Source organism: Haliotis rubra, unplaced genomic scaffold (genome assembly GCF_003918875.1).
Source record: "Haliotis rubra isolate DU_JTF1 unplaced genomic scaffold, ASM391887v1 Scf333, whole genome shotgun sequence".
In the NCBI taxonomy this organism is placed as follows: domain Eukaryota; kingdom Metazoa; phylum Mollusca; class Gastropoda; order Lepetellida; family Haliotidae; genus Haliotis; species Haliotis rubra.
In genome coordinates this window covers 339,293-361,702 of record NW_025767006.1, presented here as the reverse complement: position 1 = coordinate 361,702, position 22,410 = coordinate 339,293, and the positions used below count along the sequence as shown (strand labels likewise).

At 39.5% G+C, this 22,410-nt stretch overlaps 1 protein-coding gene across 6 annotated transcripts in view; it reads right to left on the bottom strand.

Annotated features, from left to right (window-relative positions):
* LOC124284301 (oxysterol-binding protein-related protein 8-like) overlaps positions 1-22,410 on the bottom strand; it is a 132,836-nt gene that overhangs the window by 5,805 nt on the left and 104,621 nt on the right. For all 6 annotated transcript variants that reach the window (XM_046720371.1, XM_046720375.1, XM_046720376.1 and 3 more), the window contains 12 exons: positions 17,764-17,865; positions 16,774-16,962; positions 15,459-15,581; positions 11,598-11,682; positions 10,983-11,177; positions 10,174-10,325; positions 9,523-9,594; positions 6,206-6,318; positions 2,639-2,720; positions 2,122-2,220; positions 1,457-1,553; positions 1,024-1,122 (listed from right to left, as the gene is read on the bottom strand). In XM_046720371.1, coding sequence (XP_046576327.1) covers positions 1,024-1,122; positions 1,457-1,553; positions 2,122-2,220; positions 2,639-2,720; positions 6,206-6,318; positions 9,523-9,594; positions 10,174-10,325; positions 10,983-11,177; positions 11,598-11,682; positions 15,459-15,581; positions 16,774-16,962; positions 17,764-17,865 — 1,408 coding nt within the window. The remainder of the gene's footprint in view (positions 1-1,023; positions 1,123-1,456; positions 1,554-2,121; positions 2,221-2,638; positions 2,721-6,205; positions 6,319-9,522; positions 9,595-10,173; positions 10,326-10,982; positions 11,178-11,597; positions 11,683-15,458; positions 15,582-16,773; positions 16,963-17,763; positions 17,866-22,410) is intronic.

Sequence of the window (22,410 nt, the reverse complement as noted above, 5' to 3'; positions counted from 1 at the left end):
ATTGCAATAGTAAGTCTCTTGCTTGTAAATAGCTGACCCCTTTGAAATGTGTGTATTGAAAGGTGTCGGTACAGATTGTAGTAGGTTTACTTTAGGTGATTGGTAGAGGTAGCTGACTGAGGCACTTGTAAAATGTCACCTACTGTAGTGCTAGATTACAGGTTCCACTACACTAAATCAGAATCACATGCTCCCTGAGCGAGAACCGTATGTAAACATCTGAAGAGATAGAGACATATGACAGCTGTGATTGGATGAAATAGTGTAAGACAGTTATGTTTTTTAAAAGCACATCCACCCAGTAATTAAAACGGACCACAATTTTAAGTTTTTAGTGCTGTTATTTTTATCACCATGATTATGCCTATTGTGTGTACAGATATTTTCCAGTAGGTGACATTTGGTGCAGAACTGGGGTTGATGTGTTCCGCTTCCACTGCTCGGAAATTTAACCGGACAAGTTGGCCAGAAATTGTGTTTTATTGTAGTTTAAAGGCCAGACTGTACCCATGTGTACATGGATAATTAAAAAAAAAAAAAGGTTACTAACGAAGTCTATGGGAAAACATTTGGTGTTGTGTAACCTATAACCTAAAACAAGATTAGAGTTACCTCCCCTGGTTTTTAACACCACCACACACAACAGACTTGATCATTAGAAAAATTTCTGAATAGCACAGTTTCTAGAAATCTAATATCTATACAAGAATGATATGAACAGGTTTGTTTCCATTTATCTACTTGCCATGTGTGAGATTTGATACCTATTGGAAAACACAAGACACATGCCAGCTTCAACATTAAAGATCAGAGACAAAATTGTTCCAAACATTTAATTGTGAACAACTACTGGACATCTGAAAGTACACTGACATATAAACTGCTACTGACACATATCTAGTTTGTATTGCCTTGTTTGTTTGTGAGCCTAAATCTGTCCATTTCAAATAACTCACGTCTCACTGGGCCTGCAAGTGAGTAAGCTAAAATTTGATTTAAGAGTTTCTAACAAGCTCTTATTACCTTTACAATGGGCATATGGCATTGTGATGAAATAGTCCTCCCCTCGTTTGAGGAACGTCAATTTAGCTGTTCCGTCCAGCATGGCGGAAAGAGAGTTGCCTGCAGGAACATAAAGGAGGTTAAAAAAGATGAACCCATAGAAAATAACTTGATACTCTTTTTTATTACTATAAGTTACCGGTATGAATAAAATAAGTTGTTTTTTTCAAGATTGTGTTTAAAATCTGAACAAGATTGCTAATACAATTCTTTCTCTTTATAAAATCAAAAGAAAAATCTGATAAACTGAAAAAAGGTTTGAAGGGCAAGATTTTAAATGAAGATTTCAGAAACAAAGAATCAAATCTACAGGTTAAGCTCACTTTATACCACAGGTAAGGATTGCTTTCACACATTAATCAAGAGACAAATTCTACAGAGGTGCAGTGGTTACCATAGAACTTGGACTTGGCAAGGATGCTGCCACTGATGTTGAAGCCGTCTCTCCTGTTTGTGACGAAGAAGGCTGACACGGGAGGATGGTGTGAGATCTGCCGCAATGTAAACCTCAATATTACCCATGTGGTGAAACATAACCAGTGTCATATATATCATATGTGCTCATGTTTCTGTATTTCGTTGTCTGTGACGTCTTTAAACAACTGAACTTGACGTCAATGACGAGGGCCATCACACTTGCTTGCCATGTTTTACTGCACAAATGTACATGAATAAAATGGATAATAAAGAACTTATTATACTGAAGCAAGTGTGTCACATGACAAATACGAAACTCATGCAAAATTATATATGGCCTTCATTCTCGCTCGGGCAATACAAAATTTCCCACTCGTTTCGTATTAGTTGTATGACACACTTGCTCGTATAATCCTGTCTGTGGTCTGATACACATGATATCTCATGAAAAACACTAATCGTGAGACTGAATATGGTTTTATGCACTGTTGTGCAATACTGCAACAATACTATGTTGATGAAACCAGAAATGGGCATGTACACACATTGGGTATCAAATCACTTTGCTGTGATGAATAAAAGCTACAACCACAAGGCTACCCCACAGCCCCTCGCAAATACTGTGGAACCTTTTGGACGTACCTGTTCTGCGACGTAGAATGTGCGGCTGTTTGTCTTGGGATGATGCCAGTAACATCGAAAGGTCTCTCCGATTATCGGGTTGTAGGGTTTCTTTAATCCCTGATGAAGAAAGATTGAAACACGCGAGTCAGACAATCATCTACACGGTTAGACAAATAAATTCTTGAATGTATCATTTCACAGATGGCAAGTTTACAGAAACAAGCATACTTTGACAGTAAATGTACATACTTATACATAGGCTACTATTTTTTCTTGTCATTCAAATTTAGTGAGAGAGGGAGTTTAGTTTTATGCTGCTTTTAGCAATATTCCAGCAATATCACAGTGGGGACATATTGAGCCCATGTGGGGAATCGAACCTGGGTCTTCGGCGTGATGAGCGAACGCCTTAACAAACTGGTTACCCCACACTCCTCAAATTTAGTATACAGTAAAACATGTGTAATTGTGCTTGGAGAATTTGCTGAAGGGGGCAATATTACATTTGACAGAATAGATCTGAAGATTTATTTACTTTGGGTTTCTTGTAGAATCCTGACAGGTACCATCGGGCAACAGCCTTCATTCTGGTTAGAGGGTCTTCTTGCAGCACGGCTCTGGAAATCAGAGGTATAATGGTAAGTTTCTTGTGGGGCTTGTGTCGCATTAGAGTGCTAATTGATGTCCCTGATTCTGTTTTTGGGGTAAACCAATACAGCAAGGTCACGACAGCACACGCCTCGTGGCACATAGGTCACAATAGACAGATACTGCGACACACATATTCACATCACATCAAGTGGGAACTTCTTGACAAATAATATTTCAGAGCAGGTTCCAAAGAAAAGCTAGCTTAAGTGGTTATTTTACAAGAAAACCTGAAGCTAGTTACGATTCATTCTGAGACATCTTACTGACAAAATGCTGGGGTGTCACTAGTCTTCTAAACAAGTCGCACGTAATTTAGCAAGTGTATTGTTTTGTATCAACACACAAAAAAACCTGTATCATGTATTGTATCAGTGAAGGAAAACTAACAATGCACTTCTATTGTGTATACACACAGCATATTGCAGATCAAGCCTAAGTTGTCCCCCTTTATGCCATCAGTACGATGCCATCACTGCCTGACTGTGACTAAATAGTTCAACCAGGAGGCATTGTAAAGAGACCAGGATGTTTGTCTTGTAATCAGGATACAATGTTTTTGTTTGATGGTCTTAGTGTGATTTATCTGTTTCTAACATGTCTCATATTGAAGTAAATCTTTGCTAAGTCTGCTCTCTAAAATGTCTCTGTTATCTGAAATTTATGAGTCAAACTTGTGTTTGGAGTTTACGACAGGGTAAGATGCCTGACAACTGATGGCCTTCTGTTGTAAGATATGGTAGTGTAATTCTGTTGTATCATTCCTGAAGACAGATCTACAGTTTATCCACTCAGTTCCTCCTAACATCGACCCGTGAGGATCCGGGGTAGAATAGGTCTTCAGCAACCCATGCTTGTCATAAAAGGCGACTATGCTTGTCGTAAAAGGCGACTAACGGGATCAGGTGGTCAGGCTCGCTGACTTGGTTGACACATGTCATCGGTTCCCAATTGCGCAGATCGATGCTCATGCTGTTGATCACTGGGTTGTCTGGTCCAGACTCGATTATTTACAGACCGCCACCATATAGCTGGAATATTGCTGAGTGCGGCGTAAAACTAAACTCACTCACTCACACTCCTCCTAACATCCTTTTGACACAGAGAGGCATTGTAAAAGACCTGTTTGTAATCAGGATACAATGTTTTTGTTTGAAGGTGGATGTGATTTATCTGTTTTTAACATGTAGCCATACAGATTTCATGCACATTTGTTGTTTTGGTAAATATGTTTTCCTGCTGGGTGTGAGATCCAAGATGGTGGAAAGTTCACATGAGATAGCTAAACATATATTGCAAGGAAATCCTGAACATATATGAAAAAACATGAGCCACACATGCAGGATATTAACAAAGGTCTGTTTCTATTGTTTGGTTTGGAATTTAGGATAAATTTGATGGTAGGTGTTCAACTTCCTTAATTTTTTTCACTTCTTAAATGCAAAGACTTGCACAAATAATTTTTTTCAATGTTACACATAATCATTATCGCTGTGAATTTTTTATCAAGCGGCATAGAGTCCAAAGGCTTGTCACAGAATAGTTACGGCTCAATGCAGCCCAAAATAACATCCCAAACGATATCAGCTGACGAGTGAGCGCTTTAACCACTAGGTTACCCTACCACCCCTTAAATTAAAGAAAACGAACAATTATAAATGTCTTGGTTAAAGAAAAACAAGCTGCCAATCACAACTTATTTTCCCATATATTTCTGGTCCTGTTTTCTTTCTCTTCCAACACATGTAACAGTGTACAATATCAGTGCATAAATGAGTGAGTGAGTGAGTGAGTTTGGTTTTACGCCGCTTTTAGCAATATTCCAGCAATATCACGGCGGGGGACACCGGAAATGGGCTTAACAAATTGTACCCATGTGGGGAATTGAACCCGTTTCTTCGGCGTGACGAGCGAACGCCTTAACCACTAGGCTATCCCACCGCCCCAGTGCATAAATGAAATGCAATTTGGCTCAATGATGTCATTAGGAATTCTGTAAATTGTTTTTCCTGTATCACATAGAGCTCACTGTTTCAGAAAAGATTTGTGCCATAAATAGGATAATACTGCAATGGGCTAAAGACATTCTCATTATGGCATTGTATTTGTTTTTCGTTACTGTGAAAGAATGGTCTCAATTATGACCGTTTCATGAATAGGTCACCCACATACCATACTATTTAACCCTTTATTAAGGCAATGGTTAGTTTATGTTCCAATGATTTATCTAATGGGAAAAGTGTCTTCACGATAATTTATCTTCTCTGTGACCAACCATAATTGGTGTATACTCACTATGGTATAAATGCACGGTTATAGTTCTGTGACCAACCATTATTGGTGTATACTCACTATGGTATAAATGCACGGTTATAGTTCTGTGACCAACCATTATTGGTGTATACTCACTATGGTATAAATGCACGGTTATAGTTCTGTGACCAACCATTATTGGTGTATACTTACTATGGTATAAATGCACGGTTATAGTTCTGTGACCAACCATTATTGGTGTATACTCACTATGGTATAAATGCACGGTTATAGTTCTGTGACCAACCATTATTGGTGTATACTCGCTATGGTATAAATGCACGGTTATAGTACATGTAAAGGTTTGAAAGCTTGGTGTATATTTGACTGGGAATTATAGTAATATCAACTAAGCAATATCAGTAGGTATTGATACATTGATAAATAATAAAATTGTATTCTGCTTATATTTAGATAAAACTTACTGATATAGAGATATGTAATTAATAAATCTACATTATATGAACTTGGCAGATCTATTAAACATTTCAAATAAAATTTTCTGCCTCTTTATATACAATGACATCGCTATTGCTAGCACATGTGTGGTGTTTTTTATATGATGTCAGCTTATGAATCAGAGGGCTAAATATATGTGACACCAGCTGGTGTATATATGGTGTATATGTTACAGTCAGATTGGGAAAACAGTTATTTTGTGAAATAACAACGAGGGTCAGACATTCAACTATCCCTACTGCTCGTTCTCTTTCTTCCTGGGTTAACCTTGGCATTCTCTCTGTGTGACTTTATGTGCAGTGATATTGCAGTGTTGGACAGGCCATTTATGGTATATATAGTGTGTATATGGTGTGTATATGGTGTATATACGGTGTATATATGGTGCATATATGGTGCATATATGGTGTATATATGGTGCATATACGGTGCATATATGGTGTATATATGGTGTATATACAATGCATATACGGTGTATATATGGTGTATATATGGTGCATATATGGTGTATATACGGTGTATATATGGTGTATATACGGTGTATATACGGTGTATATATGGTGTATATATGAATGGTGTATATACAGTGTATGGATGGTGTATATATGGTGTATATACAGTGTATACACGCTGTATATATTGTGTATATACGGTGTATAGATGGTGTATGGATGTAACTCACTCTGAGAGGAGGTCAGCATGGTAGTAGTAGTCGGAGAGTTTATCCAGGAACGATCTCGGCTCAAGGATAAACGTCGGCAGCACCACCTTTGACAAGTCCATACCTGGACGAACCTGCAAAAATAGCGATTAGATTCAGATTCCTGCTTTTATGGATGAATCTTAATGTGATATATTGCTATCATTACATAGGATTCCCTAAAAACACTTGCCTCACCAATTAGATCGTCTGAGAGAACTTAACTCACCACTTGCATTCCCTTTGGCTAAAGATACAGCCTGTTATCTGTCTGACCACAACTATGTTATCTGTCTGACCACAACTAGTTATCTGTCTGACCACAACTAGTTACCTGTCTGACTACAACTAGTTATCTGTCTGACTACAACTAGTTATTTGTCTGACCACAACTAGTTACCTGTCCGACCACAACTAGTTACCTGTCTGACTACAACTAGTTACCTGTCTGACCACAACTAGTTATCTGTCTGACCACAACTAGTTACCTGTCTGACTACAACTAGTTACCTGTCTGACCACAACTAGTTATCTGTCTGACCACAACTAGTTATCTGTCTGACTACAACTAGTTATCTGACTACAACTAGTTACCTGTCTGACCACAACTAGTTACCTGTCTGACTACAACTAGTTATCTGTCTGACTACAACTAGTTACCTGTCTGACCACAACTAGTTATCTGTCTGACCACAACTAATTATCTGTCTGACTACAACTAGTTACCTGTCTGACTACAACTAGTTACCTGTCTGACTACAACTAGTTACCTGTCTGACCACAACTAGTTACCTGTCTGACTACAACTAGTTACCTGTCTGACCACAACTAGTTACCTGTCTGACTACAACTAGTTACCTGTCTGACAAAAACTTGTTACCTGTCTGACCACAACTAGTTATCTGTCTGACTACAACATTTACCTGTCTGACCACAACTAGTTATCCGTCTGACCACAACTAATTATCTGTCTGACTACAACTAGTTACCTGTCTGACTACAACTAGTTACCTGTCTGACCACAACTAGTTATCTGTCTGACTACAACTAGTTATCTGACTACAACTAGTTACCTGTCTGACCACAACTAATTATCTGTCTGACCACAACTAGTTACCTGTCCGACCACAACTAGTTACCTGTCTGACCACAACTAGTTACCTGTCTGACCACAACTAGTTACCTGTCTGACTACAACTAGTTACCTGTCTGACCACAACTAGTTACCTGTCTGACCACAACTAGTTACCTGTCTGACTACAACTAGTTACCTGTCTGACCACAACTAGTTACCTGTCTGACTACAACTAGTTACCTGTCTGACTACAACTAGTTACCTGTCTGACCACAACTAGTTACCTGTCTGACTACAACTAGTTACCTGTCTGACAAAAACTAGTTACCTGTCTGACCACAACTAGTTATCTGTCTGACTACAACATTTACCTGTCTGACCACAACTAGTTATCCGTCTGACCACAACTAATTATCTGTCTGACTACAACTAGTTAACTAGTTACCTGTCTGACCACAACTAGTTACCACAACTAGTTATCTGACTACAACTAGTTATCTGACTACAACTAGTTACCTGTCTGACCACAACTAGTTACCTGTCTGACCACAACTAGTTACCTGTCTGACCACAACTAGTTACCTGTCCGACCACAACTAGTTACCTGTCTGACCACAACTAGTTACCTGTCTGACCACAACTAGTTACCTGTCTGACTACAACTAGTTACCTGTCTGACCACAACTAGTTATCTGTCTGACCACAACTAGTTACCTGTCTGACTACAACTAGTTACCTGTCTGACTACAACTAGTTACCTGTCTGACCACAACTAGTTACCTGTCTGACCACAACTAGTTACCTGTCTGACCACAACTAGTTATCTGTCTGACTACAACTAGTTACCTGTCTGACCACAACTAGTTACCTGTCTGACCACAACTAGTTACCTGTCTGACTACAACTAGTTACCTGTCTGACCACAACTAGTTACCTGTCTGACTACAACTAGTTACCTGTCTGACTACAACTAGTTACCTGTCTTAACTAGTTACCTGTCTGACCACAACTAGTTACCCTGTCTGACCTGTTACCTGTCTGACCACAACTTACCTGTCTGACTACAACTAGTTACCTGTCTGACTACAACTAGTTACCTGTCTGACCACAACTAGTTACCTGTCTGACTACAACTAGTTACCTGTCTGACTACAACTAGTTACCTGTCTGACTACAACTAGTTACCTGTCTGACTCGACCACAACTAGTTATCTGTCTGACCACAACTAGTTACCTGTCTGACCACAACTAGTTACCACAACTAGTTATCTGACTACAATCTAGTTACCTGTCTCTGACCACAACTAGTTACCTGTCTGACCACAACTAGTTACCTGTCTGACCACAACTAGTTACCTGTCTGACCACAACTAGTTACCTGTCTGACTACAACTAGTTACCTGTCTGACCACAACTAGTTATCTGTCTGACCACAACTAGTTATCTGTCTGACTACAACTAGTTATCTGACTACAACTCGTTACCTGTCTGACCACAACTAGTTACCTGTCTGACCACAACTAGTTATCTGTCCGACCACAACTAATTATCTGTCTGACTACAACTAGTTACCTGTCTGACTACAACTAGTTACCTGTCTGACTACAACTAGTTACCTGTCTGACCACAACTAGTTACCTGTCTGACTACAACTAGTTACCTGTCTGACTACAACTAGTTACCTGTCTGACTACAACTAGTTACCTGTCTGACAAAAACTAGTTACCTGTCTGACCACAACTAGTTATCTGTCTGACTACAACATTTACCTGTCTGACCACAACTAGTTATCCGTCTGACCACAACTAATTATCTGTCTGACTACAACTAGTTACCTGTCTGACTACAACTAGTTACCTGTCTGACCACAACTAGTTATCTGTCTGACTACAACTAGTTATCTGACTACAACTAGTTACCTGTCTGACCACAACTAATTATCTGTCTGACCACAACTAGTTACCTGTCCGACCACAACTAGTTACCTGTCTGACCACAACTAGTTACCTGTCTGACCACAACTAGTTATCTGTCTGACCACAACTAGTTATCTGTCTGACCACAACTAGTTACCTGTCTGACTACAACTAGTTACCTGTCTGACCACAACTAGTTACCTGTCTGACTACAACTAGTTACCTGTATGACCACAACTAGTTACCTGTCTGACTACAACTAGTTACCTGTCTCACTACAACTAGTTACCTGTCTCACTACAAGTTACCTGTTTGACTAGTGTCCAGATGAGACTTTTATTCTCGTCATTCACTTCTTCTGTTTGGCAAGTGTCTCCTTGCTGAAATCACAATATTTCCTTTGGCCATTATTCCCACATATCATTTTTCAACATTATACTGGCAGTTATTGACAGAAAACAACAGAAATGTGCCACAGTGCACTCACTGTGACGTAACGATGTGCCATTTAGAATTTCGTGCGTCAAAAGAAGAAATACTGTTCAGCTATCTTCAGTTTTGTTGAAGGTCATCTCACCGCATCAAGACAACCACCCAGTATCCTCATCTTTGAAAATCTGCATCTTAATGTTTTTTATATTGATACTTTAATCTCTCATACTACATCAACACTCCTCAAAGTTCTATTTACTAATCAAAAGTGATGACACTAAAGTTCTTAAGAGTATTCCTGCAAACACAGCATAACTATGTATGTTTTAACATATTTATTACACTCAATGATTTCACTGTGATCAGCTCATTATAACCAAACATCCCTGTACATACAACATGGTATCAGAAAGAAGCCATAATCAAATTACATCTAATCCAGAAAAAAACATTAAGCACTTATTATCTTCACAGTAGCCACAATTTCCTAGATTTTGTAAGTTTTCATAAAAAACACCGTTCCATACCAGTCCAAGTTCCTCAGAAAAGTTCTCCACATATTGACTCTCAAGTGGGTGAATACTTTCATCGAATGTCTTGTCGTTCTCATAATCTGATTGACTGGACTCAGAATCGCAGTTCGCCTCCTCGCGATCTGTCTTACTGTCTTCGTCGAGACCTGCAGGAGAAATTAGAAATTTGCAAAAACAGTTTATGTAGTAGTGGATCCTGCACAGCTAAATAGAACAAACGGTAATAAAGTAAAACCTCAGTGTTGGTCACTATGTGTCAGTTGATCACAAGTCAACAGTTGAGTTACATTTTAGAGAACCCGGCAAAGGTCCATTTCTCCTTTATTGTGGTCCTAGGGTGGTCCTATGTCCCATATTTAAACATAGGCCAATAATGTTGCCAAGAAACTTGGTTTGTAAAATGGAGCCCTGTACCCAAACCCCAAAGTCAGTCTCGAAATGACTCCTAAACATATCACTGACCTTGACCTTCAAAGAGTTTTAAGAAGTCAGTCCCTAAATGACTCCTCAATATGTCACTGACCTTGACCTTCAAAGAGTTTTAAGAAGTCAGTCCCTAAATGACTCCTCAATATGTCACTGACCTTGACCTTCAAAGGGTTTAAAGAAGTCAGTCCCTAAATGACTCCTCAATATGTCACTGACCTTGACCTTCAAAGGGTTTAAAGAAGTCAGTCCCTAAATGACTCCTCAATATGTCACTGACCTTGACCTTCAAAGAGTTTAAAGAAGTCAGTCCCCAAATGACTCCTCAATATGTCACTGACCTTGCCTGCAAAGAGTTCAAAGTGTTTTTCACTGACCTTGCCCTTCAAAGTGTTTTTCGCAGTCGCTCTCGTTGAGGTTATCAGTCTCGTTCTCAAAAGTCGCCATCATGGTGTCATGATCTGCGTCAACATCTGCATCTGCTGCCTGCAAGTCCCGGTCCTTTGTCATGGACCGCATCAGCAGGTTCGTGCATCGGAGAGCAAGCTCTAGCGCATCCATCCAACACTTGCCTGGAGAAGAGAAAGTATGTGTGTTCATGACAGGGCAATGACAATAGCTTAATTCAACTGATGCCACACTGTTTAAATGTTTGTCTGTTGTTCAATGCCACATTTGGTTATATTCCGCTTATATAACAGTGGTCTGTGAATAATTGAGTCTGGACAAAACTAGATCCTGATTTATCAGGACAGCCATTTATAGTCCATTTGATTGTGAAGTCAAAAGGACTACAATAGCTGAGAGACAGTGAGTGTGTCCCCTACTAATTGTATTATAGCCATGTATATACATCAGTATTATGGTATTCACATATTCCACCACTGATAGAAATCAAAAAACTGATCTGTGGTTTGTGAACATTTTACAACCAGACAAGCTACACCTCACCTCCAAATTGTTTGTTCTACTACAAAACCAAACATACGCACCTGCAGCCTCAGATGGCGCTCGGAATATCAGATAGGAATAGGGAAGAGGTTGTACAAAGGCACCGATTGTCTCCCCTTTGGGACCCTGAAAAATACACCGTAACCTTGAGTCTCACTGAGGTATCAGGTTATTATTCTTGCGCTGATTCTCAGCCCGACATTCACAACTAGACACTCTCTACATGCATTTGAACAAGTAACACTAAAGCAACACCTGGGCATTATGCAAAAGTATCCTAAAATTATGTATCAACAGATTTTCATGATTTCTGTTGTTTAACTAATGAAAATGCTAAACAAAAAAATTTCTTGCCATCTTTGAGTACTTAAAAAATGCAATATTCGTTAACTAATCAACTCCTCTGCATGAGTGCGTGAGTGAGTTAGTTGTACGCTGCACTCAACAATATTCCAGCTATATGGCAGCGATCTGTAAATAATCGAGTCTGGACCAGACAATCCAGTGATTAACAGCATGAGCATCAATCTGCACAATTGGGAACCGATGACATATGTCAGCCAAGTCAGCAAGCCTGACCACCCGATCCCGTTAGTCACCTCTTACGACAAGCATGGGTTACTGAAGGTTCATTCTAACCCAGACCTTCACGGGTCCCTCTGCATATAAATCATTAGGTACAAACTGAAAAACCAAAAGGAAAACATCTAGGAACAGCATCTCCCATACCCCATGAAAAAAACAATTGTTAAAACACTCTGACTTGACCGATCACAATTTTCTTCCTTTTATTTATTTTTCATTTTAAGTCTCACACAGCTTTATTCCAGCTACATGATGGCTTTCTGTAAATAATCTGGACCAGATAATCCAATGACTGACATCTTGAGCATCGATCCTCTCAATTCGTACATCCTGACATGAAATCAACAAGCCACCGAGGCCGACATCCCGATCAATTCACCCGGCTCTTGCAACTAAGTGATGTAGCTCGGGACCAATATTCTTACCCAGAATCCCCTCTGGTTCACAAGGAAGTAACCTCATCACACAACCATGTGGAATGCAAACACCATCCTGTGTCAAATAAACCCCTGTATCTACACACAACTCCCTCCAGCTGGATCAATAATGCATTGTTTTACAAGTCTACCGGCAACTCTGACACACGTGCTGGACAGTAATACCATCATTCATAAAACTTTGATCAATTTAACGCCAAGATTTCAGATCAAAGAACTTCTAAGAGGTCTAGCTTAGTCGCTATGTAAGGTTTCTGGATTTGCCGTTGCTATTGAATGGAACGAAGTGTGATACAGATTACTCAAAAGAAGTTAAGAATATTGAATTGATTTTTTTTATTGGTAATATTTCATTGTACACTACTCAAATAAAGTTAACAATTGTTTTATTGACTACAGCTAAGCTCACATTGACTAAAGTTAATCTCTCACTGATTACAGATAATCTCAGATTATTTTCATGAGGCTACATTAAACTTAATACCAGGCTCCAAATAATTGGTTTGATCAACATGACCATCAATATCATTTATCATGAGTGAGTATGGTGTTACGTTGCTTTTAGCAACATTCCTGCAATATCACGGCGGGGGACACCAGAAATGGGCTTCACACATTGTGCCCATGTGGGGAATCGAACCCGGGTCTTTGGCGTGACGAGCAAACGCTTTAACCACCACCATCCCCAATATCATCATGAGCTTACCATTCTACTCAACAGAACTTAAAGATCACCTGACAGATTAGCTAAAGCAATATGAAAGATGATCATCCTTAACTGCTGTTGAGCAGCATATGTCACACCAAGCTGTGTTTGACAAACAATGTCTACAGGCAGCTACACAGGAATCTGCATCAGTACAAACAAGGCCTCCAGCTTATCTGTCTATGGCGAAACTGACATTTAGATGCCGCGATGAACACAGGCTGACACTAGGTCAGCTAGACATATACTTCTTTATCACACGTACTGAAAGCATCACTGCCGTTGTCTGTCTGCCTTTACCATCAGTGCTATTGTCATCTAGACTTGCCTCAGGTGATACATCTTTTTCTATAAGCATTCATATTATTATTTATCCTTGAGTACGAAGTGCTCTGTATTCTTCAGTCAGTATTGATCAATGCAATGAATTTCATATCCTTGTAGTTATCAATATATTAAAGCTATTGTGAATTAAATAGCAACATATACAGATATTAAAAGTCTCACATTTGATTTATACCTTAAAGAAATGTCAGTTTGGAAACTTAGATACCAGGGGTATGCATGATATTCTTGACTAGAAACTATCAAGACCATTAACCATTATCTTAATGCATAAAAGCTTTCTTCCTCTGTACATTCCTTAAACACCCATGTAAACCCAATATTTTAAATGTATCACATGATGTGGAACCCATATTATCCTGGGGTTGACATTAGTGAGTGAGTGAGTGAGTTTGGTTTTACACAGCTTTTAGCAATATTCCAGCAATATCACGGCGGGGACACCAGAAATGGGCTTCACATATTGTACCCATGTGGGAATCGAACCTGGACCTTCAGCGTGACGAGCAAACGCTTGAACCAATAGGCTACCCCTAATCCCCCATATTTGACATTAAAGGAGGAAATAAAATATGCAAAATTAAAAGAGACCAATAGAAATAGAAAGAGTATGTTCCAACACAATATCTGCTCTTAAAGAATAACTCAAGACCATATTATGTTATTTGACAGTTACATGGTGTGCAAGTAGCCACAGGTCATTTCACAGCAAACATGTTGGCTATATACTGGCATCAGTGGCGAGTCTTTTAAAAGACCTTTTCTTGTACTGATTCTCATAGAAAATTTGATTGGTAGAAAACAATATGATGCATGGAAGATTTTTCAAATTTAGACCAAAAGGTGAGACTTTTTTTTAAATGCTAGACTTCTTTCATTCTCTTCCCACAGAGGTTACTTGTCATATCTTCCTACAAACCTCTGTTCTAATACGGTCATATTTCCTGGTTCTCGTAAAATCCCCTAGCGGCAAAAAATCACAATACGAATTATCTCCCTTCTTTCTGTCCAATCACAACACGTGTTACATCAACTTGACTAATACAAGCAAATGTTGGGTCACAAATATGCATCCTCTGCCAGGAACTTGTGTTGATGTGACACACAAGACATTTAATGGCTAGCTTGTCCGTTGTCAACGAGGGCGATGGAGACGCCATTGATCCGCCATTTACATGACTGAGTTCTATAAGAAACGTTTGCGCATCGCGCAGGGAAAGAGGTTCTAGTTTTCCCGAAGCATACGGAAATAACCGAGGCCTTGTGAATGATCACTTTTGAAACAACGTCGCTGATTGCACAACTAAATCTGATTGCAACCAATCATGAATCCTGAACACTCGCACCATGAAAGGGGCGTATTAGAACAGAGGTTCGTAGGAAGAAATGACAAGTAACCTCTGTGGGAAGAGAATGGACTTCTTTGGGTCCTTTTAAATATCATACATCCAAATCTGAAAACAAGTTAGCATTGTCACTTTTATTGTCAAAGTAATCTTTACTTTTTTAACCTTTCGCTGTATAAGAAAAAACCCTCATTCTGACTTTTTACCTTCTGACCTTTACATTTTAAGAGTGGCAGATCCAAAAACCAAGCAAACTAAATGTGATACCTGACATTTACACCAGATGTCAGAAAAATGAATTCTTTCATGTTTTTATAACATAAAAGAAATAAGGTGGACTTGAAAAACAAGTGTGTACATGAGACAAACAACGATACGATGTCGTTTTCTTACAGACTGCTCTTTTTTGGCCCTTAAAACTTGGCTTATCTATAGTAATATACCAGTTGTGTCCCAAATGGACTGTGCAAGAGTGGAACATACCTTTGTGGCCCATATAGACTGGTCAAGGGGGTGGTACAGTTTGAAACAGAAACCATCTTTCTTTGATGGTCGCTCGATGTGTCGACATGTGTTCAGGAGGACGGTACCGATCCAGTGGCTGCTCTGTGAGAGAGAACGAAGATGTCAATGTTACTACTACAACTGCATCAATTACAACAAATAGACATTACAACTACAACAAATAGAAATTACAACTACAACAAATAGACATTACAACTACAACAAATAGTCATTCAGGGTCTCCTTGCTTGAGTTGTGAGACAGTGTCATCATGTGTATCTAGCTGAATACGGACTTGAAGACTTTCAGGAATAGCTTGTTTGTTGTTGTGATGGTGTGTGGTTCTGTGCATAGTGAGTGAGTTTAGTTTTATACCGCTTTTAGCAATATTCCAGCAATATCACGGCAGGGGACGCCAGAAATGGGATTCACACATTGTACCCATGTGGGGAATCGAATCCGTGTCTTCGGCGTGATGAGCGAACACTTTAACCACTAGGCTACCCCAACATCCCAGGCCACAAATCAGTTGAAGTTAAACAATGTTGCGCACGGAGAGGTGACCACGTCTGGCAGCTTGACTCCTGAGAGTTTCTAGGACTTAAGTCCTTCCCACAACGAAGCACAATGTAATACATGTGGTCTCACCTTAGACAAGTGCGTTTGTATAAAAATTGGCCCTGCACAGCCAAAAATGGGTACCTGGTGGGATAAGTCATGTGACTATTAACCTTCTAGTGCCTCACAGGCAGCTTGGTTTATCCTGGGTAATAATAATCAGATTGTTCGCTTTGAGCATCCTTTGTGCGCCTTAAGCAGGATATGAAGCCTGGAAAGGCACGTTATAAGATTCTTAATCAAATTAAATTTTGTTAAAATCTGCACTCAGCAGTATTCCAGCTACATGGCAGTGGTTTATAACTGATAAAGTCTTGACCAGACAACCAGTGACTGACATTATGAGCATCAAACTACTAAATAAGGTTATGATGACAGGCATGCCTGATCATCCAATCCCATTTGTTGTCTCAAGGGAGACATTTCATAGCTAGCATCCAAAGACTTTTTGGAATGGTACATGTGTATGTGATCGATTGGTTGGTTGGTTGGTTGGTTGGTTGGTTAATTGGTTGATTGGTTGATTGATTGATTGATTGATTGATTTTAACACCACACTCAGCAATATTCCAGCTATATGGCGGCGGTCTGGAAATATTTGAGTCTGGACCAGACAATCCAGTGATCAACAGCATGAGTACTATGGTACTACTCACATTACATTACATGTCCGTACCTTTTGTTTCTCACTCTTGTACAGCACTAGGTACCCTGGCTTGAGGACACACCACAATTTGGTCCAGCTTTTCAATGTCCCCCGAACCTTCAGCCAATCAGCAAGGACTATCACAGAACGGTCTTTGAGCGTGCTCAGCAACTCCTTAGCTGCTGCTTTCTTCTGGCTCCGATAATTTTTCTTTTGTACCTGCATGACAAAAGTTATGGGTATAATACAATATTCTGCCACCTGAGTCCGATCACAAAGAAATCTCAGATAAATTCACACAAAGATAATGAATGTGATTGTTCAATGGACACCAATGTGACAACACTGACCCATATAATACAATGAACGTTAAAAACTTGGATCACTTCCAAATCTGTAACATGTCTTGTACGTGGCCTATACAGTAAATTTATGAGGTTTTCAAACAGCCGCAGCTGTGATGTCACAGCAAGGGGAGATAATCACTTTTCTACATAGGAATACCACCAGGGATAACTATGACTTAGTTTCAAATTTCATTTCCATTTCCGAATGTCTCAGTGGTGTCCACAGATAAAAGGCAACCATAATCCAGAGGGAACGTTTACGACCTAATTACAATATTCTGCCACCTGAGAAGGTATGGTGGTCGAAATCCTACAATCCAACGATACGTACATGGCAAATTGGGTTTAACTTCACAGTTCATCAGTTAGGTTGTAGTGCATGGGTTATATGTAAAAGGAGGATTAACATTACAGCGAGCCCACATTGCAATCCTGGACATTGATACAAGGATAATTATCTGATCAAAACTCAAATAATTGACTAGTTGATTCTGGAATGGCTGAGCACTGTTTCATTATAAAAATTGAAGTTTTCTTCCCTGACAGACCAGGAACACATAGAACAAGATCATGAATACCATAAAACACCGACAGGTTTTATACAATTGCCCAGGAAATAGTTTCTTTTTCATTTTTTCCAGAACATTGTCTCAGTGTGTAATTAATAACTGACCTTGAGCGATTCTCTCTTTGACATCTTGGTGGCAGTAGACGAAGGTGTAGACGTCGTTGGTGCTGTCTTATCCGTGATGGGGGTGAACAGCCGACTCTCAGACTGCAAACATAAGATGTTTCATAGAAAATCTCACTCAAAAGTCTTCTGACACCTAATATATGAACATGAATTGATAAAAGTCAAAAAGAGGCTTGTAATGCCAGATTTGCTATGATCAGCAAATCCTGGCAGAGCAAAGGGAAGCAACTTGCGACAGTGAACAATAATCTGGTTTCTTTCAATGAAAAGCTGACTGGGTAGTGTTTGCTCCTATATAGGAACATGGCACAAGAGCAGGTTATAAGGGAAGTGCTGTTAATAGGTGAACTATGGTATTACCACCGTGAGTGAGTGAGGGAGTTGGGTATTACATCTCTTTGATCAGTATTCCAGTAACACTATGGAGTGTCAGTTTAATGTAGCAGGAAAGCCCAAAGAGTCAGTGAGGCGTTTATAAGTTTGTGAAACCCAGAATCTTGGGTATAAAGTCAATTAAGTGCTACATGTTTGAAACCCAGTTAGTGTTAAACATCAGAAACATCCTTCACTTTGGATTTTCCTACCACACTGAGTTGCCTCGCCATGATGTAACTTGAAATACTGTTCAAAATGGTGTTAAACTGGCACAAGGACAGGTATGGAGGTGATAAACCATGACACATAAACAGGGAAAATCATGGGACTTGAACCCTCAGTCATTGAGGTGAGGTTCTTGCACATCTAAGGGAGACAACTCCAGACTAAAATTGGGACCTGTCCATCAATGCAACCTATCAGAAACACGTCCCAACGAGTGCCCTGACCACAAAGCTAATAGTTTCATAGAAAATGCTCATATATTTCTGGGACTATGAAGTGGATCTGGATGTAACTTTTCAGTACATCAAAAAGATATGAAATTCTGTTTAAGGGCCACCAAGTTTCCAACATTTCAATAATGAAGCTTGAAAAAGAGCCCACAAGGAGTCCTGGCATTGTACTTCATTGTACTAAAGCACATACTTTAACCTTACAGTTATAGAAGCAGTGTATGAAATAAGGCCCGTCTGCCTGAGACGGTCTAGATTTCTGACGGATGGTCTAAATTTACAGCTAGCCAGCCCAATGGTCTGGTAAATTTTTTAGATGTTCCATACATCTGAGTAAATTCACCATATTTGGTTTGGTTAAATCCATTTTGGGCTGGTAACATTTTGAAGTTACCAGCCCTGATGTCTGACTAGATTTTGGGCTTATTTCATACACTGATAGAAGACCTTCTATGAAGAACAATTATTGACAAAATGCTATTCACATAATTGATTGATTGATTGAGTTTAGTTTTACGCCGCTTTTAGCAATATTCCAGCAATATCACGACAGGTGACACCAGAAATGGGCTTTACATATTGTACCCATGTGGGGAATCGAACCCGGGTCTTGGGAGTGACGAGCAAACGCTTTAACCACTGGGCTACCCCACTGCCCCTGCTATTCACACTAAAGTTGGCTTATCAATTAGATAATATTTACAAAGATTACAAATCAAATTTGAGATAGATTCATGTTGGTTATTGATACTATATCAGTAGCGACATTGTGTAACATAATGGATTCTGTTATTTACAAAGAATACAAATCACATTTGTTGAAGTAGTTTCTCTTTGGTTATTGATACCGTATCAAAAGAGACACTGTATCTGATAATGGATTCTGTTATCAAAGCAATAACCATCAGTCTGATAACCTGATATTACGACTCAATAAATATGCAAATGTGGTCACTTTCCTGGAACTATTTTCATGAGATTTGTACAATCTGTGCAATGTCTCCTTACACAGTTAACTCATAATACTTGCATTAAGATACTCATCCCTTGTTGTTTCTGAAATAATATTTACACCACTGAGTGAGTGAGTGAGTGAGAGAGTGAGTGAGTGAGTGAGTGAGAGAGTGAGAGTTTAGTTTTACGCGCTTTAGCAACTTTCCAGCTATATCACGGCGGGGACACCAGAAATGCGCGTCACATATTGTACCCATGTGGGGAATCGAACACGGGTCTTCGGTGTGACGAAAAAACGCTTTAACCACTACGCTACCCCACCGCCCCATTTACACCACTGAAAAATAGGTGCTAACTTGATACGCCCAGATGGAAATTGCTGGACAAAATACCATTGCAAATATACTGGTATGGTGAGTGAGCGAGTGAGAGAGAGAGAGAGAGACTAAGTTTAGTTTAACGCCGCTTTTAGCAATGTTCTAGCAATATCAAAACTGGGGATACCAGAAATGGGCTTCACACATTGTACCCATGTGGGGAATCAAACCCGGGTCTTTGGCGTGACGAGTAAATGCTTTAACCACTGGGCTACCCCACTGCCCCGAGTAAGTGATTGAGTTTAGTTTTATGCCACTTTAAGCAATATTCCAGCAATATCACAGTGGGTAACACCCACATGGGAATTGAACCTGGGCTTCAGTGTGACAAGTGAATGCTTTAACCACTAGGTCGCCCCACTGCCCTTCTGTAAGCTGTGAGTCAGTGTCGGACAGCTTGGTGGTAAAAGCATTCACTCGTGACGTGTCTGGTGTTCATCACTTCAATCAGTGGAATATTGCTAAAAGCAGCGTAAAAAACTGACTTATCATATACAACTTGTTTTTAATAATTGTAACAACAACAACAACAACAACAACTGCGCTGTTTCCTGCTCAAAGTGAATCATTTATACATCAATTACCCGGTGAACAGCATTGTACAAACTGGACATTAAACTGCTGTGACTGGCTTTACAGAGGTCAATCTAAATGATAGCTGTTTAGATTGTTGTTTAACACCGCGCTCAGCAATATTCCAGCTATATGGCGGTGCAGGGGTGTAAATAATCGAGTCTGGACCCGACAATCCAGGGATCAATATTATGAGCATCGATCTACGCAATTGGGATAGGATGTGTCAACCAGGTCAGCGAGCCTGACTACCCGATCCTGTAAGTCACCCCTTACGACAAGCATGGGTTACTGAAGACAAATTCTAACCAAGATCTTTATGGGTCGGTAGTGGTTTAGAACCCATTCAGCTCTTACAATCCCACACACCTTGCTAATATGATGAACATATGTACATTAAAAATTTCAGATATTCAGTGATAGAGCTGATTTCATTATAACACAGGTACATAAATTTCAGATATTCAGTGATACAGCTGATTTCATTATAACACAAGTACATAAATTTCAGATATTCAGCGATACAGCTGATTTCATTATAACACAGGTACATAAATTTCGGAAATTCAGTGATAGAGCTGATTTCATTATAACTCAGGTACATAAATTTCGGAAATTCAGTGATACAGCTGATTTCATTATAACACAGGTACATAAATTTTACATAAATTTCAGTGATACAGCTTCATTATAACACAGGATAAATTTCAGCTGATTCATTATAACACAGGTACATAAATTTCAGATATTCAGTGATAGAGCTGATTTCATTATAACACAGGTACATAAATTTCAGATATTCAGTGATAGAGCTGATTTCATTATAACACAGGTACATATCTTTTTGACAATGAAAGAATATGAAACAGCAGAGCCAAGAGGATACAGTACCATAATTTTGCGAAAAACAAAACCTAGATGGTCTTCCCAGCTACAACAGGAATACAACACCCAAAGATACAACATATGTGAGGGCTGATTTCATAACTATATTTGTGTATAGTGACATCCTCTATTACGTATAAGGAAATCAGTATCTGGGAAATACATGCTTCCCATTGATTCGTACGAAACAAGCTGAAGAATGTTATTCTGTTTCAGGGGTGGTTGGGTGGCCTAGCAGTTAAAGCATTCGCTTGTCACTTCAAGATCCATGTTTGATTCCCCTCATGGGTACAATGTGTGAAGCTCATCTCTGGTGTTCCCTACTGAGATTTTGCTGTGATATTGTTAAAAGTCCAACTTACTCACTCACTATTGTGTTACATATAATACTGCACTTTGAAATGTCAAATGATATAGCATCATGATTCAAGTCAAAATTCTCCTCAGATGATGTCATATTTATTGTCCGAGGCTGCCCAGAATAATAGGCATTTACTGCTGAGTGTTGAGTCTGATGTATGGCCGACCCTGAGTGTCTGGAGGTTGTGCACATGGATAGCAGATACTGAGTGACTCAGTGCAGGTTATGTAGCATGGCCAGTTTGCAGTGACTCTGTATTGTTGGCCATATAGTATATCCTGCTGTATCTTGTAGCCTAGCAGTTAAAGCATTCGCTCGTCACATCGAAGACCAGGGTTTGATTCCCCACATGGATTCAATGTGTGAAGCCCATTTCTGGTGTCCCCCGCCGTGATCTTGCTGGAATATTGCTAAAAGTGGCATAAAACCATACTCACTCACTCTTGTTTGTGTGTTGTTTAACACCTTACTCAGCAATAATCCAGCTATATGGCAGCGGTCAAGAAACAATTGAGTTTAGACCAGAAAATTGAGCAATCAACATCGTGAGCATTGATCTACCAGTACGCAGTAGGGATACGATGAGTCAGTTTATCAGCCTGCCCACCCGATCCTGTTCACCGCCTCATACTACAAACGCTGCGTG